General features: G+C 52.5%; 2 protein-coding genes and 1 long non-coding RNA gene across 6 annotated transcripts in view; 2 read left to right on the top strand and 1 right to left on the bottom strand.

Annotated features, from left to right (window-relative positions):
- LOC119063149 (uncharacterized) overlaps positions 1 to 10257 on the bottom strand; it is an 88232-nt gene extending 77975 nt beyond the window's left edge. For 2 of the 3 annotated variants that reach the window (XR_005085104.2, XR_005085103.2), the window contains exons 1-2: positions 10090 to 10257; positions 833 to 945 (exon numbers count right to left, since the gene is read on the bottom strand). This is a non-coding gene — a long non-coding RNA (uncharacterized LOC119063149). Of the gene's footprint in view, positions 1 to 832; positions 946 to 7022; positions 7086 to 10089 lie in introns of those variants that run through there. The other variant, XR_008390347.1, reaches the window with a different exon arrangement.
- On the top strand, positions 7315 to 20576 carry ATF3 (activating transcription factor 3). Of its 2 annotated transcripts, none has more exons than XM_037164326.2 (4): positions 7315 to 7522; positions 13439 to 13682; positions 17933 to 18040; positions 19146 to 20576. In XM_037164326.2, exons 2-4 carry the CDS (start codon positions 13443 to 13445, stop codon positions 19341 to 19343), a joined length of 546 nt encoding a protein of 181 aa, XP_037020221.1. In that variant the 5' UTR covers positions 7315 to 7522; positions 13439 to 13442; the 3' UTR covers positions 19344 to 20576. The 2 variants fall into 2 exon arrangements, with proteins under 2 accessions (XP_037020221.1, XP_037020223.1); XM_037164328.2 differs by lacking the exon at positions 7315 to 7522 and adding an exon at positions 7559 to 7793.
- Positions 19752 to 26047, top strand: GARIN4 (golgi associated RAB2 interactor family member 4). Its single transcript, XM_037164303.2, has 2 exons — positions 19752 to 19756; positions 24292 to 26047. Exons 1-2 carry the CDS (start codon positions 19752 to 19754, stop codon positions 26045 to 26047), a joined length of 1761 nt encoding a protein of 586 aa, XP_037020198.2.
- The last annotated feature ends 397 nt before the right edge of the window (positions 26048 to 26444 follow it).

Raw genomic sequence — 26444 nt, 5'->3', positions numbered from 1 at the left:
TGGGATAACATTGCAGAGGGCGCAGGGATCTGGAATTTTTCAAGTGGGAATCTTCTGGGACTTCGAGAGTATGAATTATCTGGTAAGGTCAACTCTAGAAGGTTCTGTGCATTCCACCAGACCTTGGGAAAGCCGAGGTGCCCATTTTCAACAGGGATTGAGGGGGGCAAGGCTAAAAAGAAATAAACACATATAAAGCTCTCTAGGCTTTGGGGGACAGTACAACTTAATAGAAGTTTTGAAGTAAGCCAGACCTGGGTTTCAATCAAGTGACTATGAGCAATTTTCTTAGCCTTTCTGAGCTTTAGTTTACTCACCTGTGAACCTGAAATAATAATACCCACCTCATAGGGTTATTATAAGAATGAAATGAGATATTGGGTATTTTTAGAAGTGCTCAGCATGGTTTCTGGCATGTAGTATGTGCTCAGTAAATAGTAACTACTAAGTATGACCTGGCTTCACATTGATTTTTCAAAATTTGTTTTAAAATCAGTCAGTCAGCCTGAGAGACAGAGCTTACCACTGGGTTCCAGGCAGTTCTGATGTATGAGGGTTCTTCATGACTTGCTAGCGACAAGGGTAAGCCATGAAGAAAGAGAATGGTAACATTTATTGACTACCTCCTATTCGGAACTTGAGGGTGCATTCTTTAATCCTCAATATCACTTCGTAAGATAGATACTTTCAATTTACAGGAGAAACTGAGGTTTCAGCACTCAGCCAAAGCCAAATCCGGAGCCGGCAGCCTGGGGATTTGAGCTCAGTTGTATCTGAGTGCAGGTCCAAGGTTCTTTCCCCCATCCCTGGTCCCTGCCCCTCCACCACTCACCTTTTCAGCTCCAGCGACGCTGTACGTGGCCAGACACCAGCCCCTGGGATGCTGTCCCTCTTCCGGTCACCTGTTCTTCACCTTGGCCCCAACCTTGCCAAAAGGAGCATCTCCTGGGGCAGAGGGCAAAATGGGAGCTGAAAAATCTGGCTGCTAAGGTTCCTCTCGGTGTAAGAATTTATGATTCGGAGACCACAGAGAGCCATTTTCCCTCTGAGCTCACTATCCCCACCCAACAAATGAGGACACTGAGCCATGTCGAAGCATCTCAGATTTTCCCATGAGCACTTGCAGAGAGGCAGTGGGTGTTGTGGCTGAGACCCAGACTCGGGGACCAGACTGCCTGGGCTTGGCGACTGCTCTGCCACCGGCCAGCTGTGTACTTCTAGCAATTACCTCCCTTCTCTGTGCCTCAGCTTCCTCATCTATAACACGGAGAAGTTCACAGTGTTTACCTTGTGGAGTCGTTATGAGGATTAAGGCATTAACTACACGGAAAGGGCGTAGCCCACTGTCTGGACACAGGGAGTACCACTCTTGGAGGCGGAAGACAGGCAACAGTTCTCCCCGGGAGCATAAATTCCGGTAGCCTATCGCAAGCACAAAATTTATTTGATATCTTGTTCCTTTAAAAAAATTATTGTGTGACATACCCATCGTTGCTTAATATAAAGCAATATTCAAAGCACTAATCAATTAAGACCGGCACTCCAGCAAGTCCGGTCTACCTCCTGGTATACACTGGTGTACCCTGCGCATGCTAACACGCAGTTAGATGGCGGCCGATGACTTCCAGGATCCTTTCAGGTCTGGTATCGCGTAGTTCAGAGCATCAGCACCGCCAGGCGTCAGGAACCTGCTCTGGTGACTGCCTATCCGGTGCCCCCCACGCCCCCCACGCCCCGGAGCTGGCGCAGCAATTCCTGAGCCAAGGCCCCACCTGGGCGCCAGCAGGCCTGTTGCTGAAGGCACGGTCTGCTTCGTGCCAGCTCTGCTGCCCGGGTGCTGCCCACCGCGCCCCGCCTGGATCTTCTGTTCTAAGGTGGATGAAGAGAAAACGAGGGGGCGGGGAGTGGAGAGGGGAAGGGTAAGGCGATGCTTTGGGGGGGGAGTGCCTGCGGGATATTTTTGTTTGGATGGTAGGAAACGAGGAAAAGGCGCAGGTAGTCGCGATCACTGGGACCGTCCATCTTCCATTGCGCCCTGCGTAGCCCTCAAAGACAGAGGCCAAGACCCGCTCTCTAGACCCCTCTAAGCACCAAGGTGACAAAATTTGATGCCCCCTTCTTTGTAATGAAGATTTAAATTTATATGACACTCCAGCAAAACATCAGTGACACCTAAATGCTAAAAGTAGAGGAAGGACTGAGTAAATCATACCCCCTCCACTGGCCACTTAAAATCCTGGTAATCGGGAAGGTGGTTACCTCTGGACTTGGGTGATGGGCTCTCAGTGTTTGTTTTAGTATTAAAGTGCAGGTACGTGTTCTCTATAGTCATTTGTATGTGCGCTACATCTCGAAATAGAACAACAAAGTATTTTTGAGAAGAATAATGATGGTAATTGAGACCCCATCCAATTCAGAATAATAAGCAAGAGAGCAAATTCCGAAGTTGCATGAAATCTCAAATCATAACTGTGATTTGAGAAATAAAACTGTGATTTAAAAAATAAAATACTTGATTTAAAAAAATAAAATTGTATGTAGGAGAAGAGAGGCTGGAGGGAACTCACCAAAATGCTAATAGTGTTGAGATTATGGGTAATGTTTTTTCTCTTACCCATCTCCCAAACTTTCACAATGGTTACACACACCAAGAAAAGTTCCTCTGAAAGGATTTTTAAAGTGATTTTCAGATCACTTTCACATCTGTTATCTCACTGATTCTTACAGTCCTTTGGGTGGAGTCAGTACTAAATAGTTCTATTTTATAGACCGGAACACAGGTGAAGTGCGTGGGATTTACGTAAGCCACTCAGGTGGCTGAAGGGAAACCTCCCAGTGGGTCCCAGGTCTCCTGAGTCCTGCTAATCTTCTCCCTGCTGCAACTTCGTCCTCAGTACCTGGAGCTCCAGGATCCTCACTCTTAACTAGGAGTAGCTGCTACCTGGGTTTTGATCCTCTGATCCAAGGTGGATGTCTAGGTGTGTTGAAAATGGAGCACACGGAAGGTTTCAAAGATGCGGTCCCTGCCTGGGGTGCCCTCTTCCACTCTATTCTCAAATAGGTTCCAAAGTCCACTGGTAAAATTGTTTTGAAATGTTGAGAGAGATGTGGACATGTCGGGACCAAGGCTGTGTTTGAGAGTAAAGTTGGACAATATTTCTCCACTCTAGTTTTGGGAGGAAAAGAGATTATGGAAATGGGTCTGTCCTTGTGCAATTCAATGCCCATCCTCTCCTCTCCCTCCAACTCTCTTAGGAGAGGTTGCCAGGGGCTTACGTACGGGGTGACTCTGGCAGAAGGTCTTCATTGGAGACCCAGGGCTCCTCACTTCAGAGGGGTAATGCCTTGGGAAAAAACACCAAAGGCACAAGCAGACCAGAACCCCTATCCCCCGCTCCCAGCTTCTGGCACACTGTACAGGCCTCTGGCCCAGCGTGCATGGGGGAGAGCCCCGACCTGCGCTGGAATTGCTGAGGGTGGAGAACGGGCTCACTCTCATTGTTTCCTGCATGGAGTCTTATTGCCGATCCCCAGATGGTCATTCTCTGGGTATAGCTCGACTTCCTCCTCAATTGTCACAGACTAAGGGACAGAATGGGCTCTGGGAGAAACCCAGGGGTATCCCTAAAAGCCCTCCTTGATTCACAATTAATGACACCACTAATGAGGGACTGGCTGTGTCCTCCATTCTCACTGATCCTTCAGACAAACTTCTGTGTTAGGTAAAATTAGTGCTTTATTTTGGCTAAGGAAACTTAAGCCCAGAAAGCGAAATGACTTATCCAGGGTGACACAGTCACTTTTCACACTTCGGCAGAGCCCATATACAATGCTTCCCTGAATTTCCTGAGGAGGTCCATTTTGTTGATTCTGAAGTTAGTGATCCTCACTCCTCAGACTGATTTTAAGTGTGGGCTTTGGGATGCAGAATAGAAAAGAGAATCTACCCTACACTCCTTCTGAAGTGAAGTGGGCTGAGCCACAAAGACAAGGCTAGTGCCCGAGTGATTTTAACCTGGGTTTAATTTGCCCCTCTAGGGCCCTGTGAGCAAACACAATCTTAGGGTTCAAAGAAGAGCAATGGGGGTGGGGGAAGGAGCGGGAAGAAACTGTTCCCTAGACTAAGAAACTGCTAAAATCTTTAAATATCTCCAGACTTTTTTTTTTTTGGCTCCCTGCAATGTTTTGGTGTTTAGATTTGGTTGCCACGAGTGGGCTGTTTTTAGCTGCCTTGTTCCATCCCCTCCCCTTTTAACTTTTTTCCCTTCCTTTAGCACATGCCCCGGCATGAAGTTTCCAATTCTTATCTCACTCAGCAAAACATACCGAGGCTGGTCTGAATGTGGGTTCCCAAGGCGGTTCTCCAGCAGGAGCCTCCACAATATTCAAATCTCTGCTTAACCCTCTTTCAATGCGGATTAACCCCTGAAATAACCCAAGCCAGGGCTTCCTTCTCAGGAGGCAGGGACAATCTTTGCCTTTGTGCAGAGAAATATTTGGGTCTGAGGAGCTGTTCCTGCCCCTCGTTTACATGGGGCAGGAAGTCTGCACAGGGGACATTGGGTGGGACATTGGGTGCCGTCAACTCGAGTTAGGGTAAACTGAGGACGCACAGGACCAGATGTTGGTCACCCCTCTGGGGGCTCAAACGTTGGGACCCCCACTTCCTTTCCACTTTCCCAGTCTCTGCCAGTTGCCAGGCATTTATTTCACAGTTCTCCCCAGGGCTGGGGGCTGGGGGCCGGGAGGCAGGCAGGCATCCTTCCTGTTTTCCTGAGATAAGAATTTCATTGACAAGGGGGTGGGCTGACTCCCGTGTCAAAAGTCTCACTGCCCTCAAGTTTCAGGGGGAAGGCAGGCAGAGAACCTCAGCCGCTGTGGACAGCTGACGACAGCATTTCTACCCAGGTGTGACTTGGAGATTCAAAACCGGGAACTGTTGGAACGAAAATAAGCCTACTGAGAAGCATTATGGTAACAAAAATAAACCGAGGGGCGTGTGGGCTTCGTCGGGGAGGCTCTGGCCTCGGTGTGAGCAGGCCGGTCTGGCTGGTTACCTAGTTGAGTTTGCCCCCAGGACAGGACCCGACCTCCAGAAATCTGGCTTGGGCGCGCGAGTGGCTCGGACGTTAAACTGTGAACTGGTTAGATGTCCGCAGGCATTTCAGGGAGGAAAAGAAGGGAAAGCTTTCTCGTGTCCTCCCCCCCTCCCTGTTTCACTTTACGACGGCGCCGGTTATCCCAGACAGCAGATAAGTAGATACAACAGATAAGGAGAGAATCCCAAGTCCCTCTGGTTTAAACTGACAAACGCCCTTTCTCCGGGTCCGCGGGCCGCGCCGACACTCCCCGGGTTTACCCGCCGGCACCCGGTTTACCAGCAGACGCGTCGGCAGGAGGGCGGGTTTGGGGGTGTGGAGCGGGCCGTGCGGGGGTGCGGGCCCGGCGGAGGCCGGGAGGGTGTGGCCAGGAGAGCCGTTACCATGGCGAAAAGTAAAGCAAAACAACCGCTCCGAGCTTCGCGCGACGCAGCTGTACTGCGGACCGAGTCCCAAACAACCTCCACGTGGGTCCCGTGTGGAACCCCCGGGGCTCCCGGGCGGGTCGGGGCGCAGGGGCCTTCGGAGGCTGGGTGGGGCGGGATGTTCGGGGGGAGGCTCGGGTTGGGGGAGGGAAACACGTGGGCGGGCAAGTCCGGAGCGTCTCTCGCCCAGGCTGCTGGGCAATGGGACTCAGATACCCTGGGGTGGGGGACTATGTGCGTGTCTGTGTGTGTGAGACACACGCACACGCACTGATTGGACCCCCCCATCGCCACCGTAACAGACGGGGGCTTGCAGGTGCGGTGGGGTCGGGCTTCAAACGGGCGAGGCCAGGTCTCGGAGGCCCTTCTAGTTCCCACCCCACGTTACCTAACTTGGACCTGCGCTTGCCTCTCCCAAGAGGCAGATGGAAGCGCGTGTTTCTGCCCCGGCCGTGGCCCCACAGCGCACGGGCGCGCACGGGGCTCCCTCCCAGGCAGGTTCGAAACCAGCGAGGGCAACACTCGCTTCCACATCTACGCCTCCGTGGTTCCAGAAGGTCCGCAGACAGTTACGCGTGGGGAATCCAAGGCAAGATTCTTGGATTCTTGGGGTTCAAATCCAGTTCTGCTGAAGCCTCGGCTCGAACCTGGAGTCACGGGGCACCACCTTTCCCGCCACCCGGGCCTGGGGGCGGAAGGGATTTCGGCTGCGAGGCCTCGTTTCCGCAGCTGTCAGCCCGGTGCCCGCGGCCGGGTCCCAGCCCAATCCGCTCTGGGCGCCGAAAACTACGGGAAAGCCGAAGACTGCTTTCCCCTAAACACCCAAGTAAAGAGACCGAAACGCCCTCTCTCCTCCTCGCCTGGCCTTCAGGCTCTAGCCCTACTCGGTCCCTCTCTGAGTTGCCTCGGCTTTCTCCAGGTCTCTCGTCTTTCCCGGGTCTTGTTCGTTTCACTGTCGTTTCAAACGCGGTGGTTGTTTAAAAAACAAAATCCTAACCCAAACGTTCCCATCACTCGCCCTCGCCTGGGTGCCGGGCTCCCAACCTGTCTCGGGGCGGCTCCGCTCGAGCGCTCGGCTGGGGAGCCTCGGGGCTGAGAGCGCACGGCGCCCGCGGAGCGCTGCCCTCGGCTCAGGGATTAACCCGCAAACTGGCGGTCCCCGCCGCGGAGGTCGCCCACGGAGGATGCCTTCGGGCACCTCTTCCCCACCAGAGACTAACGCCACAGTCCCTACCCCGCCCCTACGTGAGAGGGAGGGGTTTGGCAGTGGAGGGGGTATTTTCCCGAAGCTCCAGAAAATCATCACGGATTTTAAGGAAAGGACGTGCCCGCTTCCCAGCCTCACCTAGTCTGGGATGCGGCCAGGATCCACCCCCCGCCCCCCCCCGCCAGCCCCTCCCGCAGCCTAGCGGAGGGAGAGATGCCAGCGCGGTAGAGTCATGCGGCTGGCTTGGGCACCATTGGCTCATGCCGGGAACACGCAGCAGCGAGTACGCACTTCTGGCAGGCAGCCCCAGCAACTCGGCTCCTGATATGGAGAGACGGGGCGGGCAGCTTTGCGTCGCAGCGCGCGAGGCCGGGAGGCCGAGCCGCGGCCGGCTCCTCCCCGGGCTTGCATCACCAGTCCCCACCTCTCCCCACCGCCCCTCTGGCCCCTCCTCCACCCCTCCTCCCGGTGCCCAGCCTAGTTCGGCTGGTTCTCAGGGGAAACTATTAATAGCATTACATCAGCCCAGAACTGGAGTAATCGGGCGCGGCGCCAGCCAGAGGGCTATAAAAGGGGTGATGCAACGCACTCGCAGCCACAGTCGCACGCAGCGAGGCGGCCACTGCTCAGTCCTCTCCCAGCGCCGCCGCCGCCGCCGCAGGGAACCCGCCAGCCCGCGCGCCGGCAGGGTGTTCCCGGTGCTCGGCCGCCGACCCCGCCGACGGGCAGCCCGACCCCGTTCCGACACCCCCCGCCCTCCGGACCCTGGCCGCCCCGACTGGAGACCGGAGGTGAGCGCTTGGAAACCAAGTGAACGAGCGCGGCGAGGGTGGCTCGCTTTCATTCCCTTTGCGCCCCTATAAGTAACTAACCCCGCGACCCCTGGACCCACCCCCGACCGGCGCCCCCAGCCTCCGGCTTCTAAAGGACTCCGGCTGAAGGTTTTCCAGCCACTGCTGCTCCTCAGCGCTTCAGGAAGTTTCTCGCCAACAACTTTCTGTTTTGACTTGGGGCGCGAAAGTTTCCTGGTGAAGGAGAAGTGGGCTTCTGCTTCTCATCCAGGTTGGGGACACTGCTCTTCTCCGCCCTCGGCATTTTCTTACTCGGCTGGGAGAGGGCGTAGGGAGGTGGGTTTCTCGGGGGTGGCCGAGGCTCTCCAGCTCACTGTCCGCTCCATCCCTCGCTTGGTGCCGGGGCACTGCCACTCCCATCTCCGTCTTCTCGAGGTCCGCGGCGGAGCTCGGTGGCCGCGGGCTCACGAAAGTGCTGCCCCAGGGGCCAAACGGAATGAATGGTGACCGGACCCGCAAACCCAGGTCGCGGGCGCGGTCGCTGCGAGTCGCCCTGCGCACCCGAGAGCGCTGGGAGCCGGGAGCGAAAGTTTGTTGAGATAAGTTTAGAGGCGGCGAGCGCTCCGGTCCTGACCTGCGGCCGAAGACGCAGAGGGCTCCCCGCGCCGAGTGGCGCCGAGCTCCTGGGCTGGAGACTTCCTGTCCCGAGTCGCTTACGCTTGGTTCTTCTCTCCCACCTGTGGCTCTAGCTCTTCCTCTGGCGGGTTCGCGGACTCCTCTGCTTGTCGTTCACCGACACCAGCCGTGGGGGAAGCGAGGGTGCGAAGCCCGTTGTTCATATAACTAAGAGAATGGCTTTGTGCCCCGGTGGCCAGGGCCGCGAGGAGAGCTTGTACTGCCCCTGCTGACCTTGAGCCTCAGTATCCCCAGCAGGAAGATGTGAGCACAGATGCAGTGCTGGCGCCTCTGCCTGTATGCGAGCGCAGGTGGTGGTTGGACCAGATAACCATCAGGGTCCTTCCTGGCCCGATTTTCAGATTCTGGAGTGGTGTAACTGAGAGAAGGGGGGCCGGTGAGGGGCCCCGAATCACTGGAAGACGCCCTGTCTCTAATGTCACGAGCAGCCTCGGATGCAAAGAGGGAAGGAGACTTCTCCGTGGGGCATCTTCCCTTTCCAACTTTCTTCCCCCTGGAATTGGTTCTCCTCTGCTCCCCCACGCTGCATTTTCCTCATCTACTTACTTGCCAACCACTTTCTTCTCTCTGATTTCATTACCTAGATCACAGATGCTTAGAGCTGCTGAAGCTTTGATGGGGAAAAATAAAGTGTGTGTGTTCTGGGGAGGAGGGTGGTTCAGAAAGGGCCAAAGGGCCAAGAGCCAGGGAGAAGGGTGGGGTTGAGACAGGAAGAGCCCAAAGACTCCAGTAGCAGCCACAGGTGCCATGTCTTATCCAGACTGTGGGCCCGAAGTCTGCCAGTCACATCGTCTCCCAGGGCACCTGTCTCAGTGTGAGCGACAGTCCCCTCTGTTTGGGGCTTCGACAGAAGTTTCAATGAAGGAGAAACGGATATTACTGCCCCCTTGTTTTGCATTTAGCATTTGTTGTAGAATAATGCCGCAGTATATAGGCTCTTGCTTTGAGGGTATTCCCTGCAGAGACTGGGGTGGGGGTGGGTTTTGCGGTTGTATTGTGGGGCTGGTTTCAGTGCCCCGTGGACGGTAGCACTGCAGGCCCGCAGTGGGGGTGAGACCCAGTCTCACCTGTGGCAGCTCTCTCAGCCTTTGGATCCCCGCTGTCTCAACCACTCCCTTCCCCTCTCCCCTCTCCCTGGTGGCCGATTCTTCCCTTCGCTTCCTCCTGCTCTCCCTCCCTGTCTGGTCCTGTCAAAGCCTTCTCTGTGCTGGGTACCGACCCGGCTACTGGACCATTGACCCTTCATCCGCCTGGCCAGCGGCTCTGTTCTCCACTTGCCTTGTTGGTTGAACCTCTGTTGGTGATGGAACACAGTGAGGAGTGGGTGGGTGGTCAGCTGCTTGGCCTGAACTGGACCTCTCCCCAGCTTTGTGGCCTTGGGCAAGTCACTGTGCTTTCCGAGACCTCATTGTACTCAGTTTACAAATGGAGGCCTGACCTAGATGACTCTGATACTGAGTGTTCTATCCCATTGGATAGAATCCATGATCTCTTCCATTTTCAAATTGGGCGGGCACGGGGCAGGGTCAGTGACTCCAGGGGTCCCCCACCCAAGGGAAGAGGAAGTACATGGCCAGGACACCACAGAAACCAGAAATGGTTTCACGAGTGAGAACTAGTTATTTCTTAAGTACGTAAAACCTGTGGGGACAAGCCACTGCCAGCCAATGGGGGGGGGGCGGGGTGGGATTGATCTGGTGTGACAGGAAGCTGCGGGTCAACCAAAGGGCAAAAGAAGCTGTGACTGACGGGAATCCTGATGAATGGGACTGGGCTGCATGGGAGTGACTGACAGCAGTATCACGCTCCCCCTGAAATGGGGAAAGTGGAGTCACGGCAGGGTTGAGTACCCAGGACGCGTGTGAACTCACCTTCACGAATCTCGTGTGATCTTCCTGACGGCCCTGTGCTCGAACTAGGGCAGGTGGTACTGGTCTCATGTCACAGATGAGGAGACTGAGGGCCTGGAAGCTTCTGGTCCCCGAGGCCGGCCTCGTACCTCCGACCTTCAAGTGGCTGGGGGAAAGACCCAGCACGGTATGAAGTTAGCAAAAGACCCATGCTGGCTTCTGTGTTTTATGAGCAGGAGCAGTTAGTGGAAAGAGATAAAAATTAAAGGGAAAATTCAACACAGTTGTTAGTAGCTACTGGGAAATAAAGTCCAGGCGCTGAATTTCCAGTTAAAGAAATACATGAGTAAAGTTTCACTTTCTTGAAAATGATGAAACTACCAATGATATGACATGATTTCTGATCAGAGATAATGAAGCAGAAGCAAAACGCAGCTGCTTTGTAGCATTTCTGTAGCAATTTTAAAATCAATGTAGAAAGTCAACTCAGAAAATCCTCAAACTTTTTTTTCTTCAGTGAAGGAGATGTTAGAGGGTCTCAGCTTGTGGGTGGGAAATGTCTGAAGATTTAACTTCATTTTCCTCATAGGGACATAGCAGGAATCCAGGCTGAATCATATCATCAGAGAATTGAGTAAAGAAGTCACTAGAAAGGATCCCAGGAAACTAAAAACTAAGCCTTAGCCGAGGGCAGAGAAAGTCCAGATCTCTAACGATACAACTACTTTACTTTCTGGAAAGCTTTTTAACATTGTACAGCTCTTTTCTATCCCCAAGGAAGCCCTCCCAAGACTTTTCATAAAGACATTCCATACCACTGACATTCTTCATTTTTCTCTCATCAGGATTGCTGACTTTACACTAAGAAGGGGAAAAAAACCCAAAACAAAACTAAAAAGCAGGCCTCGAGTCTTGAGAGCTCATTAATAAACTTGGTCGGGTGGTGAAATGGAACTACCCTCAACTGCCATGGAGTTCGAACTACCCGTGTCGAAGGGCGCCGGCCATCTAGGCTTCCAAACAAAGGCGAGCCCGGGGGTGGCTTTGAACTCCATCAGAAGTTGGACAGGGAGGGAGAACACGAATGCTTGGGAGAATCTTAAGCCTCTGGCTTTGGAAGGCTGGTTTCCCAGAGTTTATCACCTGCCAGAGACCAGCGCCCTAAGATTATAGGATTAAACTGGTAGAACATCAGTTCTGACTCATGACAAAGGGCTTTAGGAAGAGTGTTCACATACATTTCTTGGCTTTCTTTGAATAGTCAACAGGGGCATTTGTTGGCCTGGAATTCTTGCCTCTGACAGTGTATCTCAAATCTTAAGGGGGAGTTAGAGGTCAGGGTGTTCTTCTGAAAGGTGTTTGAGATCAAAGAGAGTGACCAGCCACCCTCCCGCGTGGACCTCACAGAGCGTCTGTCAGAGAGCCAGCCCTGTGCTTGGAGCATCCCTGGGAGGCCCAGTGAGAACATGCCTCCTAGTCGCATTGTTTCCAGGGCATATTCACGTATTATTATTATTCTGCTCTTTTACGGAGGAGAAGGAAGGCACCGGGAGGTATAATGATGACATATGAGCGAGTGAGCCTTATATCTTGATCTTCTGACCCAACTCTGGGACTTTTGTGGACAAAAGACCCACTTACACACACTCCGAAGTGCGGGCAGCAGCCTGAGCGTACACCCTGACGTAGAAAGATCAGCAGTTTGTTACCTAGAGTTCAAGTTTTCCCTCTGGCTCTTTCCTTTGCTCCCCCCACAACCCTTATGCCGGTCCCATTCCCCAGAAATACTCGCTCTGGTTTTTTGTTTGTTTTTGCTGTGTGGAATAATATTCTATAAAGTAGAATATTCTACTTAATAGAATATTCTATTAAGTTAATTAATTCTATAAATTAAGGACATAAATTCTGGAGTCAAATCTAATTCCAAACCCTGATGCCGCCTCGCACTAAATATGACTCTCGACAAGTTGTTGAGCTTGTATAAACCTCAATTACTCTATCTGTAAAAGGGGGCTGGGACCTAGCCCACGGGGTTCTCTCGAGGATTAAATGAGGTTTCTACTATGAAGGAGGCACCCGTTATATGGCAGCAATTTGCTGGCAGACTTCCTCTCTGGCTGGACTTGGCTTAAAGACCACAGGTCCCCAAGACTGAGGACTCTCCAGGGGACCCCCTGGCTAGACGATCCCTGCGTTCATCGCCCCTGGAGAACTGACTGCCTGGATGAGGGACAGCCACTGCTGGAGGAAGTGTATGACAAGGGGAGGTTTATGGGGGCCACGAGACTATTACTGTTTCTACCCTTTATTTTCCTGTTGTCAGCTTGGGTTCCCTAAACCACAAGATGACAGGAGTGGACAGGACCTCGGAAGTTAGTTGATTTGACCACCTGTTTCCGATTTTGTGTATTCTGTTGGGCAGTGGCCGGTGGAGAGCAAGCAGGGGAGCAGCCAGCGCCAGGCACCGTGCCGGGCGCTGGGGGTGGGCGGCAGCGGACACTCAGTCCCCAGGCTGCAGGAGCTCTCAGCCCTTCGCCAGGTGAAGACTGAGTCTCAGAACGCCTCCCTCGCACTGCTGCTTCTGGTCACACTGGCCAGAGCCAGCTGCAGGCGCGCTCTGGCCCCCAGACCAAAACTCTCCAGACGCCACAGGGCTGAACAAGACCTCCTAAGGAGGTCTGAAATCTTAGCTCCTCCCTTTTCTTCACTCTGAGGTCTTGGGTTCACAAAGCTTAACTCTACAAAGGGACCATTGGTCCCTTGTGATCTGAATCCCTGGCTCCCAGCCCTTGCCAAGAACTGGCTCAGAGAAAAACACCTGCTACGGTGACCATCCTCCTCCTCATTTATTTGGATCCAACCTGCTGAGGGAGAAGCCTCAGAGATACATTTGCTAAATTCAGGGGTGCCCCCCCCACGCCTTGCTTTACTTCCACTTACTGACAACTTCAACTTGATTTGAGATGCCAAGTTTCTTTTTTTTTTTCAAAAAGAGACTGGAAATGGTTTTACATAATAGTTTCACTTTTTGTTTTTAACGCTCTTCCTCTTTCAGTTCTGTTTGAGGCTACACTTGCATATAAGCACACCAGCCCAAACTAATGCTTTTAAGAATGTAGAATAGCCTGAAATGCCACCCCAATAAGCTTCAGATGGGCATTTTTTCCACAATCACTGAGCTGTGTTTTCTAAGAACATGTTTTACTCAAACTGAGTCTGGCATGAAATGAAAACAGGACAGAAGCTGGAGGGCGTATGGGACTTTCTCTTGGAGTGGGGCTTGGGTCGGAGGTCGGAGGTCGCAGGTCTGGGGGACTTGGTCGCATGCTCCCAATCCCTGAAGTAGTTTGGGTTTCGATGTGTCTTTCAGCAAAATGATGCTTCAGCACCCAGGCCAGGTCTCTGCCTCGGAAGTCAGTGCCTCTGCCATCGTCCCCTGCCTGTCCCCTCCTGGGTCACTGGTGTTTGAGGATTTTGCTAACCTGACACCCTTTGTCAAGGAAGAGCTGAGGTTCGCCATCCAGAACAAGCACCTCTGCCACCGGATGTCCTCTGCGCTGGAGTCAGTCACTGTCAGCAGCAAACCCCTCGAGATGTCGATCACAAAAACCCAGGTAGGTTCTGCCACAGGTGTCCGTTTGTTCAGCGTGTATTTATTGTGCACCTGCACGCCTGCCACGTGCCAGAGCGTGCCCTGGGTGGGGGGCTGCAGTGGGAGTAAAACCAGCCACTGCCCTCAGGGAGCTTACCTTCCCCTGGGCAGAGACAGATCATACACAGAAGTAAAAGCATAATATGGGAGACTGGCAAAGGGGAAAACTCCAGCAGCAGAGGGGGACTGAGACCAGGGCTGGGGTCGGGGGCTGCTCTACAGGGAAGGCTTCGCTGGTACAATGGCCTCTGAGCAGAGACTCCAAAGAGGAGGAGAAGGAGGCCGTCTAGGTATCTGGCAAAAGAGCAAGGATCAGGGCACTGGGAGGGAGTGTGCTTGGGGATAAGGGCAGCAGCAAGGTGAGGGGTGGGTGTCGAGGTAGGAGCTGAGGGGGTGGGTGGGGGCAGATTGTGCTGGGCCTCACAGACCACTGTAAAGGTACAGCCATTTACTCAGTGAGATGGGAGGCCCCTGGAAAGTTCCTGAGCAGCGGAGCAGCATGGTCCGACCTACAGTTTTTAGGTGATCACCAACTGCCACATTGAGAATGGGCAGCAGGGGCAAGAGTAGAAACAGAATATAGAAATGAGAGGTCACAGTAATGCAGGTGAGCAGTGGAGGGTCAGGTCAGGATGGGAGCCATGAGGTACGGAGAAGTGCTTGGCTCCTGGGTCTGTCCTGAAGGTAAAGCAGATATTCTGATGCATCGGACATAGAGTATGGCTCCAGGTGGGGACACAAGGGTGGTGTCCACATTTCTGGCCTGACCAACTGTAAGGATGGTGTGCCCATTTGCTGGTGAGCTAGGGACTGTAGGAGGTTGGATGGGCCCAGGACACAAGTCCATCCTATCGGACGCCGCAGTGGAGGAGGCAGCCGGGCATGTGGGTTGGGAGTTAGCAGAGGAGAACCAGGACTAGAGATGTGGAGTGGGAAGCCGTTGGCCTATGGGTGTTATTTAAAGACATGAGCCTGTATGAGATCACCTCTTTGTGTCTAGTCGTTCTGAAGAAGCCCCAAGTGTAGTGTTTATTTTCATAACTGCAAAGACCCAGGTGGCCAGACTGGTGTGAGGACCCACCAGCCTTGCTCACAGCCTTAGTACCAGGTTCTGCTTCAAGTTCACTTCTATCTGACACTTGCACTGCTCCCCACTTGGTGACCTTTTTAAAGACACACAGAGTAACAGACATGGTGACAAGTCTGTGCAGTGGTTGCTGGTGATGCTGTGTGTGGTGGCTTAAAAACTCAGAGCTGAGGTCCTGGACGTTTTGTTGGCTCTTCCCTCAGGGGCTCAAGATGGGAATGTTTCAGGCTTAACTGCTATCAACATGCCTTTGGACAAGGAGTAGGGGAACTGGCCAAAAGGGAACTGAGTTTTAAAGGAAGTTGGTTAAGAATCTTTATGACTCTGTGAAGGGGCGGTGAGTCAATGCAAGGGCTCTGTGATTCTATGTAAGGGTTAATAAAATGATTTTTTTTAAGGGTCTAGTAGAGGACCTGGGTGATCATTACTTCAGGGACTGGTAGAAGGGCCCAGGGTGATGCTGTTCTTAGGGGCATTGGCTGGGCCCTAATGAACCTGAGGGGCTGTCACTGGTACCCAGCACAATAGTGGACAGTGCAGGCTGGATATTGGGATACTTGAGGGAGTATTTATTTGAATTTTCTAATTAAATATCTTGAGATAACAGGATGGAATGGAAGTAGTAGGATCGTCATAGAAGGAAGGAGAGCATTTTGGAAGGATATTTTTAGGGTTCTCCAGAGGGAGTAGAAGGCAGCCTGCCTTGTGGAAAAACTCCTTACAGCCACCCAACCAGTCCGTCTGTGATTCTGTGTTCATCGAGTGATCCTCTGATCTCAGTTTCCCTTAACAAGTAGGTTTTCCTGTTGGGAAGAAAATGCTCTGACTGGCCTTGAATACTCTGGTCCCCTTGGCTGCTGGAGTTCTCAACTTAAAATAAGACACTGAGCCTAGGAAGCCCACAGACATCCTGTCTGTGTGTTGGGGCAGCGTGAGCCTGTTCCCCAGATCTCAGTCACCCAGCTGGGACTTGCAAAGGACACAGGACGAGGGACCAAAGGCCTGGGTCGCATCGGGTTTTGTAGCCACTGGTCTGCTGACCACGAGCTGGCGATTCCCGGGCCTCCCAGGGCACATTACGCACTGACAGATCAATATTATCGGTTGGCTGAATTCCTCATTCCCACATTAATAAACCAATGGGACCAAACCAAATGGCCTCTAGAAAGGACTTTCCCTCTCTGAGAGTATGTGAACTTGAGATTTGCTCTACTTTCAAGTATTTCCTCACATGAGAGAGCCCTGAATTCTCTCCCGTCTATCCAAAAATGTCAAAGTGTCAGAGGAAATACAAGAATCACTGAGCTGTTGATGAAGACACAGATGGTGAGGTTAATAATAACTGATGCTTACATAGCACTGGCTGTGAGCTGAACACTGTGCAAAGCATTTGCATTTATTAACTGATTTGACCCTCATCGTAACCCTATTAAGTAGGTAAAACTATTGATCCCATTTTACAGATGAGGAAACTGAGGCTCAGAAGAATATGCCGCTTTACCCAAGGTCTCACAGCTAATAGGTAGTAAAGCTGGAATTCAGAAGCAGTTGAGTCTAAACCCAAATGTCCGCCTGTGTGGGTCTGGGACCCCGGGTTTAAAACGTGGAATTTCTCTCACCGTATGTCCCCCTTGGGCTTTGTTCCCCGACACTGCATGGCTGTCCACCTCAGTCCAGACTAAGTCAGTACCGTCCAGTCCAGACCCCTAGCAATAAGCCAGACATGAGGTGATAATGGCCTGCCCAGGGTCTCTTTGGTTTGAGGCGTGGCTCCCATACCCTTTTCCACTGTCCAGAGCAGGGACAAGTGACATGACAAGGCCTGACATTAGCAGCCTACACCATTCATTACCCACTCAGCCCTCCAGCTTCTCCCCGGCCAGACGCTGGTCTCTAAGCCAAGTCCAGCAGCCGGACTCTGCTGACTCCTCATCAGTCCTCAGACAGAGTCAGAATCAGAGTAAACTTCCAGAGGCCCAGATGCTAAAACAGGATACAGTTTTGTTCTCTCAGGAGCCCCAGAGCTGGCTCAGCGTGAGGCCTGGAGGACGAGATCAGTATTTAATTGAAGGATAAATGAATGGATGGTGCTCGTTTGCCACCCATCGGTGGCACCGAGCCAGGGGCTGATATGCCACTTAGGTTGGGAAGAGCTTGGGTTCCTCTTCTCCAGGGGCGCCACGGGCTTCTCCTGAATTCAGGAAGGAGGTGTTCTGATGCTCCAGAAAGTGAACGGGCTGCCCTTGGGTCTCGAATCAAAGAGACAGGGAGACAGGGTGGCCGGGCCCCTGAGGTCATTCATGGTTTTAAGGGAAAGGACATTTACCAAGCAGAATCTGTTTCCTGTGTTAATGATTACTGTTATCAATAGTTATCGATTTGAATATCAAACCTATTTTAAGATCCAAATACAAATTTATTTATTTATTTATTTTTAAATGATATGGTTTTTTAAAGATTTTATTTATCTTTAGAGGTGAAGGGAAGGAGAGAAGGAGAGAAATATCAGTGTATGGTTGTTTCTTGTGTGTCCCTTGCTGGGAACTGGCCTGCAACCCAGGCATGTGCCCTGACTGGGAATTGAACCACGATCTTTTGGTTTGCAGGCCCGTGCTCAATCCACTGAGCTACACCAGCCGGGCTCCAAATACATTTTTAAAATAAGCTAAATTTTACTTTACCAATATTGCCAGTAAAATGTTAACAGTTCTTTGATTTTTTAAAATTACTTATTTTTAGACAGAGCGGAGGGGAGGGAGAAAGAAAGGGAGAGAATCATCAGCGTGTGGTTACTTCTTGCACACCCCCAGTTGGGGACCTGGTCCACAACCCAGGCATGTGCCCTGACTGGGAATTGAACCAGCGACCCTTTGGTTCTCAGGCCAGCACTCAATCCACTGATCTACACCAGTCAGGGCCAGTTCTTTGATTTTTACTATTCATTCTGAAGGGCGTGTGTGTGTGTGGCGAGGTGCATTTAAAGCCCAGGGCTTTACTCTTTCCAGGCCCTTCAGCGTCCAGCTGCCCTGGTTTGCCAGTTCTGGGTGGCGATAAAAGGCAGCCTGTGTCTGCGGCGGGTCGCATTTCTTGCCTCCCATTAAGCAAGTGCCTCTTGGATTTTATAGGTAAGCCCTGAAGAAGATGAAAGAAAAAAGAGGCGACGGGAAAGAAACAAGATTGCAGCCGCCAAGTGCCGAAACAAGAAGAAGGAGAAGACAGAGTGTCTGCAGAAAGTGGGTGTCTTCTCGCCTCCCCCTGCCCCCTCGCACATGCCTGTCCCCCATTGGCCGCATGTCATCATCACTGTAGCAGCAATGCCAGTGGCTGAGTGAAACGTGACTCTGGGTGTATAAAAGCAGGTGTGCGAACTAAACACCCCGCAGCGGCCGCGGCCAGTCCCGACGCGCCCGGCAGCTTCCAGGCGGCGGGATATGTCAGCCCGGTTAAAGAGGCTTCCCTTGCCCGTTTGCCTGAGAAAAGGAAGCTGCCAGCTCTCATTTGGCTCACTATGAAACACCTTTAATTAATCTCTTCAAACGAGTTATTTCCTTAATCCGCAAGCAGTAGTTAAACTTTTTTGGTGTTCCTGTGTAGCCCTGCTTGGCTCACCTAGTGGGCTTAGCTCCTGGCTGCATGCAGCCGGCCCCACTTCCCAAAGGGAATGGCATCTGTGCCGGGGGTGCGGCTGGTGGTGCAGTCTTTCCAGTGGTCGTGTCCCTTCCCCCTGGTGTGGACAGGCCAGGGCAGAGGCTCACCCAGATTCAACAGGTCCTCCAGGGTTCTGTTGATTGCTTTAGGGACTCAGTGAAAATGAAGACATTTTGTGTGTAGCTGTATACATTCTTTCTGGGGAGATGAGCTTCTCATTGAAATGAGTGACTCACAGAAGATGAAGCCTCATGAGTCTGGGGTTTGACCCAGCCTCCAAGACGCTTGTGGGTCCAGAAGAACTGCACGTGGTCTGTTGGGCTCGTGCAAAAGAGATCTCTGAGCCGTTGGTTCCACTGTAGCTTCATTACTGTGAGAGGCACACCCGGCTCAAACCCTGAGTGGAAACTCAAGGGCATCTCTGAAGAAGCCTCTAAGTTCAAGAACACCCCGGCTTCTCCAGGGTCTGGATTCTGCCAAACCTAAGGCCGCTGCCCCGGCTGTGTTGGGGCAGTGTGTGCGGTAGCAGGGAGCCAATGGCATTGGCTCTGCAGGCCATTTCCAGCTTGATATGCCCTTATACATCCCAGGTGCTACCCCGCCACCCAGGGCCCATTCCCTGGTCACCCGATCACCCATTCCTTGCTGGAACTTGGCTCCATTCTTACTAACTCTGTTGCTTATCCCCAGGAGTCGGAGAAGCTGGAGAGTGTGAATGCTGAACTGAAGGCCCAGATCGAGGAGCTCAAGAACGAGAAGCAGCATTTGATATACATGCTCAACCTTCATCGACCCACATGTATCGTCCGGGCTCAGAACGGGCGGACTCCAGAAGATGAGCGAAACCTTTTTATCCAACAGATAAAAGAAGGAACATTACAGAGCTAAGCAGCTGTAGTTATGGGGGCAAGTGGGGACTCCTCATCGACTCCTCCTTCTGCATCCAAAACTCTGCAGCCATTGGAGATCTGACTTCCTGTGCACCTTGAATCCCACTGGCAGAGGACTGTGGAGGCGGGAGGGCTCCGGTGGAGCCTCTCCACTCTGCCCCCGAGCGGACTTCGGACCAGAGCAAGGGCAACTTTTGCCTCAACTCCAGGATTCCGGCCTTAACATACCAGCCATTCTTGGGTTCTCCAGATAGCCCCTGGTTAGGGTCCTGCCCACCTTTCATCTGGATTCTACAAAACCAGAATTCCCACCACTAGGGTTCCTGCAGAAGTGTCTGTACCTTGGGTGGGTGGGGTGGGACCACCTCCTCTGTTGCCACTGCCACCGCCGTCACTTGTAGGGGACATGGAGTGAGAATGGCGTTCAGCAAAGCTGTACAATGGCCAGGGTTGTGCTTCTAGCAAATATGCTGTCATGTACAGGAGTTATTGTATGCAAGGCATCTGTTTCATAACCGGGCATTGGGTGCTCCCGATGTCTGTTCTTACAACACTGGGGTGGTTTTCTCATTACTTCCCTCAGGTCTGGTTTCTGGGGGCTTGAGGGGCTATCACCATGTGCAGCGCTTTACAAAATGTTCAGGTGGCCGGAAGAGCTTGTCAGCCCCGGGAAAACAGAGTTTTGCTCGCCAGCAGTGCGGTTCTGTGCCCCGAGAAGGCCTTTCCCTTGGCACCCAGGCTGTAACAGAATTCATGGGCATGGCCGCGGCAGGTCCTCTGTCACTGGGTGAAAGCAGAACGTCCACCTGCCGAAGGGTCAGGACTCTTTCTGCTCAGTGACTGAGGTCAGGAGTCATTTCTAGGCCGGAAGAGCCAAAGAATATTCCATTTTCCTTTTCCTGCGGTTGAAAACCACATTCAGTGGAGGCAGATTTGAAGCCAGGGGACGCCTAGGCTTTAGCATTATGGGATGTTACTGTCGCCGTGTTTGTTGTGCAGATGTTTGTAGGCATCTGGCCCAGAGCTTTTCACAGCTGTGAGAGGTCATTCGCACTGGCCACAAGGACTCTGGTCTGTTTGAATTCTGATGTTTCCGTGAAATCCTCAGAGTGTTCAATCCTACACAATAGTATCATTACAATTTTCTGTAAGAGAAAATGTTACTTATTTATCCTAGTATTCCTAACTTGTCAATATAATAAATATTGAAACCAAGATGTGGTAAATTTCAGTGTTGTGCTGGTTTGTGTTCTTTGAAACCAACTGGTGGTTGCAGTCGTCATTCTGCAGCCCCTTTCCTCTCCGTGGTGGGGAGGGCGATGGGAGGGTTGCTTAGCCTTGAATATTCTCCGAGGGCCCCTTTGTTCTTTGGGCACCTGCCACCAGCTGGAAGAGTGGACTCTCAATCCCACGCCTCGGTCTGTGGCCTCTGATGCTCCGTTTCTCGTGAACGAGTCCTGGGACACAGCCCCACGTGTATCCCTCTGACCGTCTGGTGTTAAGACAGAATTCTGATTCAAAATCTGAATGGCTAAATACCTCAACTGTGGCTTTCTCTGAGTATATAAAGCCTATGATATGCACCTGTTCAGCTCGAGCCACGGACACCTTACATTCAGCCGTGGAACTTCTCTTGAAGTAGCCACTTGAATTAGGTTCATAACGCCCAAGTGTGTGTCTCTTTGTTGCAAATTTATGTGTGTCAACTATCAGGAAAACAATGAGGGGAGGTTGGAGAAGAAGAAGGAATAATTTTAGATGGGATAGGTGTGGTAATTTAAAGAAAAGTATTCCACCTAATTTTCTGGAGTCTCCCGGGCATACGATCCCTTAGGTCTGGAACAGAACCGGGTCCCTTTGCTCTTCACCTGTGCACATATGCAACACGGGCTAGAAATAATAACTGGCTACTCTGTTACCAATGCTTCCGAGAGATCCCGGCTTCATTAAATGTTAAGATTCATGCACAGTAATGGTGCCTGCTCCTTTGAACTTGTGTATGGTTCCTTTCAACTGGCACCTGTGACACAGGTGTCTTCCTCTTGCTGCTTTAATTGTACGTCAGGGGTAGTTACTAATCTGTTAAAACCAGCTGGTGGGAGCGCCTGTCTTTGAGATCATCATCTTTTCTGCATCCTGGTGGAGGGGCAAAAATTCCTTGCATTTACCCTCTGGTTGTGGGTATAGGAGCCACCGATCAGCCGTTACGAAACTCAAGACACTTTTCAAGCTCCCACGGACGATGGAAATGAGGAAGGAAAGCGTTGGTGGCTGTGGCAGGAAAAGCTGATCAGAGAAATGCACTGTATATGGCTAATGAAACTAAGTTCTTTTAACAAATGCATTAAAAGTAGTTTTGTTTTCTGTAGCCAAGTTTATGTTTTGATACTTCCATAAAAAAAGAGAGAGAGAATGACTTTGTATTTACCATCAAGGCATTTAGTTTGTCTCGTTTCACATTCAATGATGAAGACAGAGGTTGGGGGTGGGGCGGCCGGGAGAACGAACGCGCCTGGGACCTCCGCCAGAATGACATCTTTTCACTGGGCTGCCTCTGCGGCGCCAGCACACGGCCAGGTCATGGGGAAACCCGTTCTCCCTCCTCCTGTCCCCTTGCCCTTCCCTGAGATCTGGCCCGATACCTGTTTTGGAGTAAAGAGATTTAATAAGTTCTGGCCCAGGGCAGGGGTTCTGGAGTGAGACTTCCACTTTCTGCCAAGGGCTAAAATGCTGACTATTTTTCATCTCTATCCTAATTTCTCCTCATGGGCTTTTAACCAACCCTCGAAACCCAAACCAAGCCATCTTCTCTCTTCTGCGCCCCATAGTATCTGGTCGCATTCAGGCAGTTGCCCGGTGGAGTGGACAGTGGTTGTGGACCTGCCTGAGACAAAGTCTCACGGGAGTCCAGGGCGGTCCACTGTGCACCCTTCTGTCTTCCCCTGGTGGCTCTGACCGCAGGAGCTTCTCTAATCCAATCTGCTTTCGGCAAAGAATCCAGACCGAGCCTTAAAGGCCAGCTGAGGACCAATGGCAACCAGAACTAACATTTATGGAGACAATATGCTCAACCCTTTATGTGCATTAAAGCACTGAATCCTCCCAGCAACTGTTATGATCCTCACTGTACAGATGAGGAAGTAGAGAGCTGAGTGGCTTGCTCAGGGTCACACAGTTGACATTTCTAAAGCTGAAGCCTGTGTTTTTTAATGAGGAGCGTTCTGAGCAGGGTGTGTGTGTGTGTATGTGCATATGTGTGTGTGTGATTAAAACACACATAATGTAACATTTTCCATTGTAACCACGGGAGAGTGTGCAGTTCAGTGGCATTCAGGACATCCCCGATATTGCACAACCATCACCACTAGCTCCAGAATTTTTCCTCACCCCAAAAGGAAGTCCTGTATCTCTTAAGCAGTCGCTCTGCATTCTCTCCTCCCTCCAGTACTAGGCAACCAAGAATCTAACATCCATCTCTATGGATTTACCAGTGGAATCCTACAACATGTGGCCTTTTATATCTGGCTTCTTCCGCTTAGCAAAACGTTTCCCGGGTTCATTCAGGTTGCAGCATGTCAGCACCTCACTCCTTTTTGTGGCTGAAGATCGTTCCACTGCATGCGTAGACCAAATTTTGTTTATCTACTCATCTGTTGATGGACAGGGATGTTTTAACAGAAAGATAGTCTTTCTCCTCAAGGAACGAATGGCTAAGGTGTGAGATAGGAGGGCTGGAAGCAGGGGTCTTTCTCGGAACTTTCGCGTAACGAATTAGAAATCACGTATTCTGTGCTGGCTCTGTAAGAACGGCGAGAAGGCAGAAGGTTCTGCAGGAGGCCCTTCGGCAGGTGCCTGGGACTGAAGCTGACAGAGCCGTTTGCACGGGGATGATGGAGGGAAGGGACGGAGGCGGCCCCCTGGAAAATCTAATTCTCAGCCCAGCCACTATCTTGCACTCTCTCTATAACACACACACATACGTGGAATTAATTATGCAACTTCTAACAATGTCTTCTTGGACGTAGCTAACTCAGTCCAGTTGAAAACCATTCAGGCGGCCCAAGCTTCCTTCGTGAAGCAAAGTGCCCGGTGGTTCCGAAAAAAGACTTCAGAATTAGCTGGGCCTGTGTTCAAACACTGACTTCACTGCTGTTGGTGGTGTGAATTTGGGCAGGCGACACAGCTTCGATTTCTTCACCTGTGAAAGGGACAGTAGCAACAGCCCCAAACTCAATGGATTCTTCCGCCCCTGTGGCAAGAACACAGCATGGAGCCTGACAGAAGCAACTGTCACTGTTACAGGTCATTGTCCTCAACATTTACTGGGATTTTATGAAGGATGGACTAGGGACCAAGGTTGCCAATGCTGGGTTATTTGATCACATTAAACTTAGAGCTCAAGTGGCTCACATTTATCCCCTCCTCTTATGTTCCCACAGTTTTGTCCAGTTTTCATTTTGGAACCCACCTGAGTCCTGGCAGGGCAGGCCTGTCCTCTGGAGGAGCAGCGGGGCCTGGGGAAATGATGGTGGCCCTGCCCTGAGGGGGTGAGAACAAAGGGGTATGTGACGGCGACAGGTCACAAAGGGCAGCAGAGGATAAATATGGCTGGGCAGGGGGGTTAGGCCGAGAGTGGAGCTCACAGCCTCTCAGGGAAATAAAAAATCAGGGGTGGAGGTGAGGTGAGGCAGCGTGGAATCCCACTCTACATCCCCATATCCTTGAAGACGGTCAGCCTGGGGTCCAGATACCCTCTAGCATCCCCACCCATGCCTCTGGGAGGCTGGGAGGCAAAGGGGGTCTTGTGGGCTGGGACGGGGTGGACAGACCTGCGTGGAGCCAGCTGTGTGACACGGGAGCATTGCTGTTCCCTTTTCTGCCCTGAGACTAAGAAACAAGAGACCCAGGGGCCTGCCTTGCCAGCACTGTTTGCTGTGATAAAACAGAGCTGGGAAGAGTGAGCCTCTGTCGCCATACCCCGCGGCCTCGGCCTCGTGTGGCTCCGGCGCGAGCATGTTCAGCAGCGCGATGGGGAAGCTGCAGCGCCAGCTGTACAAGGGGGAATACGACATTTTCAAGTACGCACAGGTGTTTGAGGGTGACTTCATCCAGACCACGAAGAAGGGAGAGGTGATCGACGTGCACAACCACGTCCGCGTGGTGACCGTGGGCATCACCTCCACCAGCCCCATCCTCCCACTGCCGGACGTCATGCTGCTGGCCCGCCAGGCCCCCGGCTGTGAGGAGCACTCGGGGCACGGCAAAGGCACCAGGGGAAAAGGCCACAAGGCCTCGAAGACCTTAGAGCTCACTAGGCTGCTTCCCCTGAAGTTCGTGCGCATGTCCGTCCACGACCGGGAGAAAAAACAGCTGCGCCTGAAGTTCCCCACCGGCCGCTCCTGCTACCTGCAGCTCTGCCCCCCTCCGGGTGCTCAGGAAGACCTCTTTGCCTGTTGGGAAAACCTTGTTTACCTCCTGCGACCACCACTGGACAGTAACCGTGGTCCCTATACCACCCCAGTGGGGGACAGGACATGCGTGCCCCTGTTGGAGGAAGAAACCAGGAGAGGCCTGGCAGCGGCCGATCTCCCAGGGAAAGAGGGTGAGGACCAGAGCAGCACCAGAAGCCTCTACCTGGGCTCTGAGATGGCTGAGGCCACCTCTGCAGCTTTTGCTGGGGGGCAGGGAATCCAAGGTGACTCCCACGGATTCTCGGCCAGGCCAGACGTAGCCGCCCCAGACCCCAAACCCCCAGAGCCTGACAAAGTGTCAGCGGCTGGGGCGGCAGCAGGCACCACAGCAGGCACTTCGGGCACAGCGATCACCGAGTCCGCTGCCCCTGAACAGCTATGCGTGGCCGTAGCCGGGGCAGCCACCCGGGATCCAGGAGGAAGCAGAACCAGCATAGCCATCGAAGGTGTTGCCAACATGTCCCCCGAGAGCATTAAAATGGCCTGGGCCGGTGCTGCAAACCGGCCCTCCGAGGGTGCTGCCAGCACCAGCCTCTCCTCAGAGACCAGCCTGATTGTTGCAACGGCAAAAGCAGAACCTGCCAGCGAGGCTGCCGAAGAAACAGCGAAGGGTCATCGTGCCACAGGGCCTCTCCTCTCGAGCTTGCCCAGGGAGGGTAGCGTGCATGAAGGGGCTGAAATGCAGCAGCAAGTGCCCCTGGCCAGTGCTGAAGCCCCAAAGAGCAGAAGGGATGGGAGACAGCAAAAGCAAAGGGAGAGAGCTCTCAGGAGTCCCCACCACCGCAGGGCGACTGAAAGCCACCACAAGCCAGGGGCTGACAAGATACTCCGAAAATCATCTGGTCGGTCCTTAGCCAGGCAGAGAAATGACAAGAAGGAGAAAGGCGGCGGCAGCCCGAGGGGCAGCCGGCCTGTCACCAGGCACAAAGGGGTCAGCCACGCTCCCGTCAGCAGGGACTCCAGGACCTCTGTCAAGTCGGGGAGTAACTGGTCTGCAAGTAGTTCAGGTTCCACAGCCCAGAGACTCAGCAGGATCAGCTCTTTCTTGAGGACCGTGAAAGCCAATCTTACTACAAAAACGGTGGCCTCACCACGTGGTAAGGACATGGACAATTCAACTAAGACAATGGACAGGAACACAGAGGCCATCACAGAGACAGGAGAGCATTGGCAGGGGCTGGAGAGGATTGACAGTGTGGCGTCTGAGGTCATGGATACCTGTGTTCTTTGACCCCTGTGGCTGGAACCCAGGACTGGAAGCTGCAGAGGGGACCTGGGCTCGGGGTAGGACCCTTGGAGAGCCCGTCCACCTTTCCTTACTGCAGTTTAAATAAAGATCGATACAGTCTGAATATAATCCATTCAGTGCTGCTTTCTGTCTGAGTGTCTATGTCCTATAGCCTAGTAGTGACCTCACAGTGGATTCCATGATGTCAACTGTGCTGCAGCCAGAGACCCCAGGATCCAGTCACCAGGAGCCCCACCTCTCTGCTGCTGGGCCTGGCCAGCAGGAGGGCTCCCCCTCGCCTCAGCCCCTTTCTGGTCTTGCTCCCCAGGGCCATGGCTGAAAACCAGACCATCCACCATCGCCCTGTCCTCTGTATAAATATCCCTTCCCCGCACCAAAG

The sequence above is a fragment of the Artibeus jamaicensis genome, unplaced genomic scaffold (genome assembly GCF_021234435.1).
Source record: "Artibeus jamaicensis isolate MK-2021 breed Jamaican fruit bat unplaced genomic scaffold, CSHL_Jam_final contig_2170, whole genome shotgun sequence".
In the NCBI taxonomy this organism is placed as follows: Eukaryota; Metazoa; Chordata; class Mammalia; order Chiroptera; family Phyllostomidae; genus Artibeus; species Artibeus jamaicensis.
Note: the sequence above shows the minus strand (reverse complement) of the source record. Positions and strands in the feature narration are given on the sequence as shown.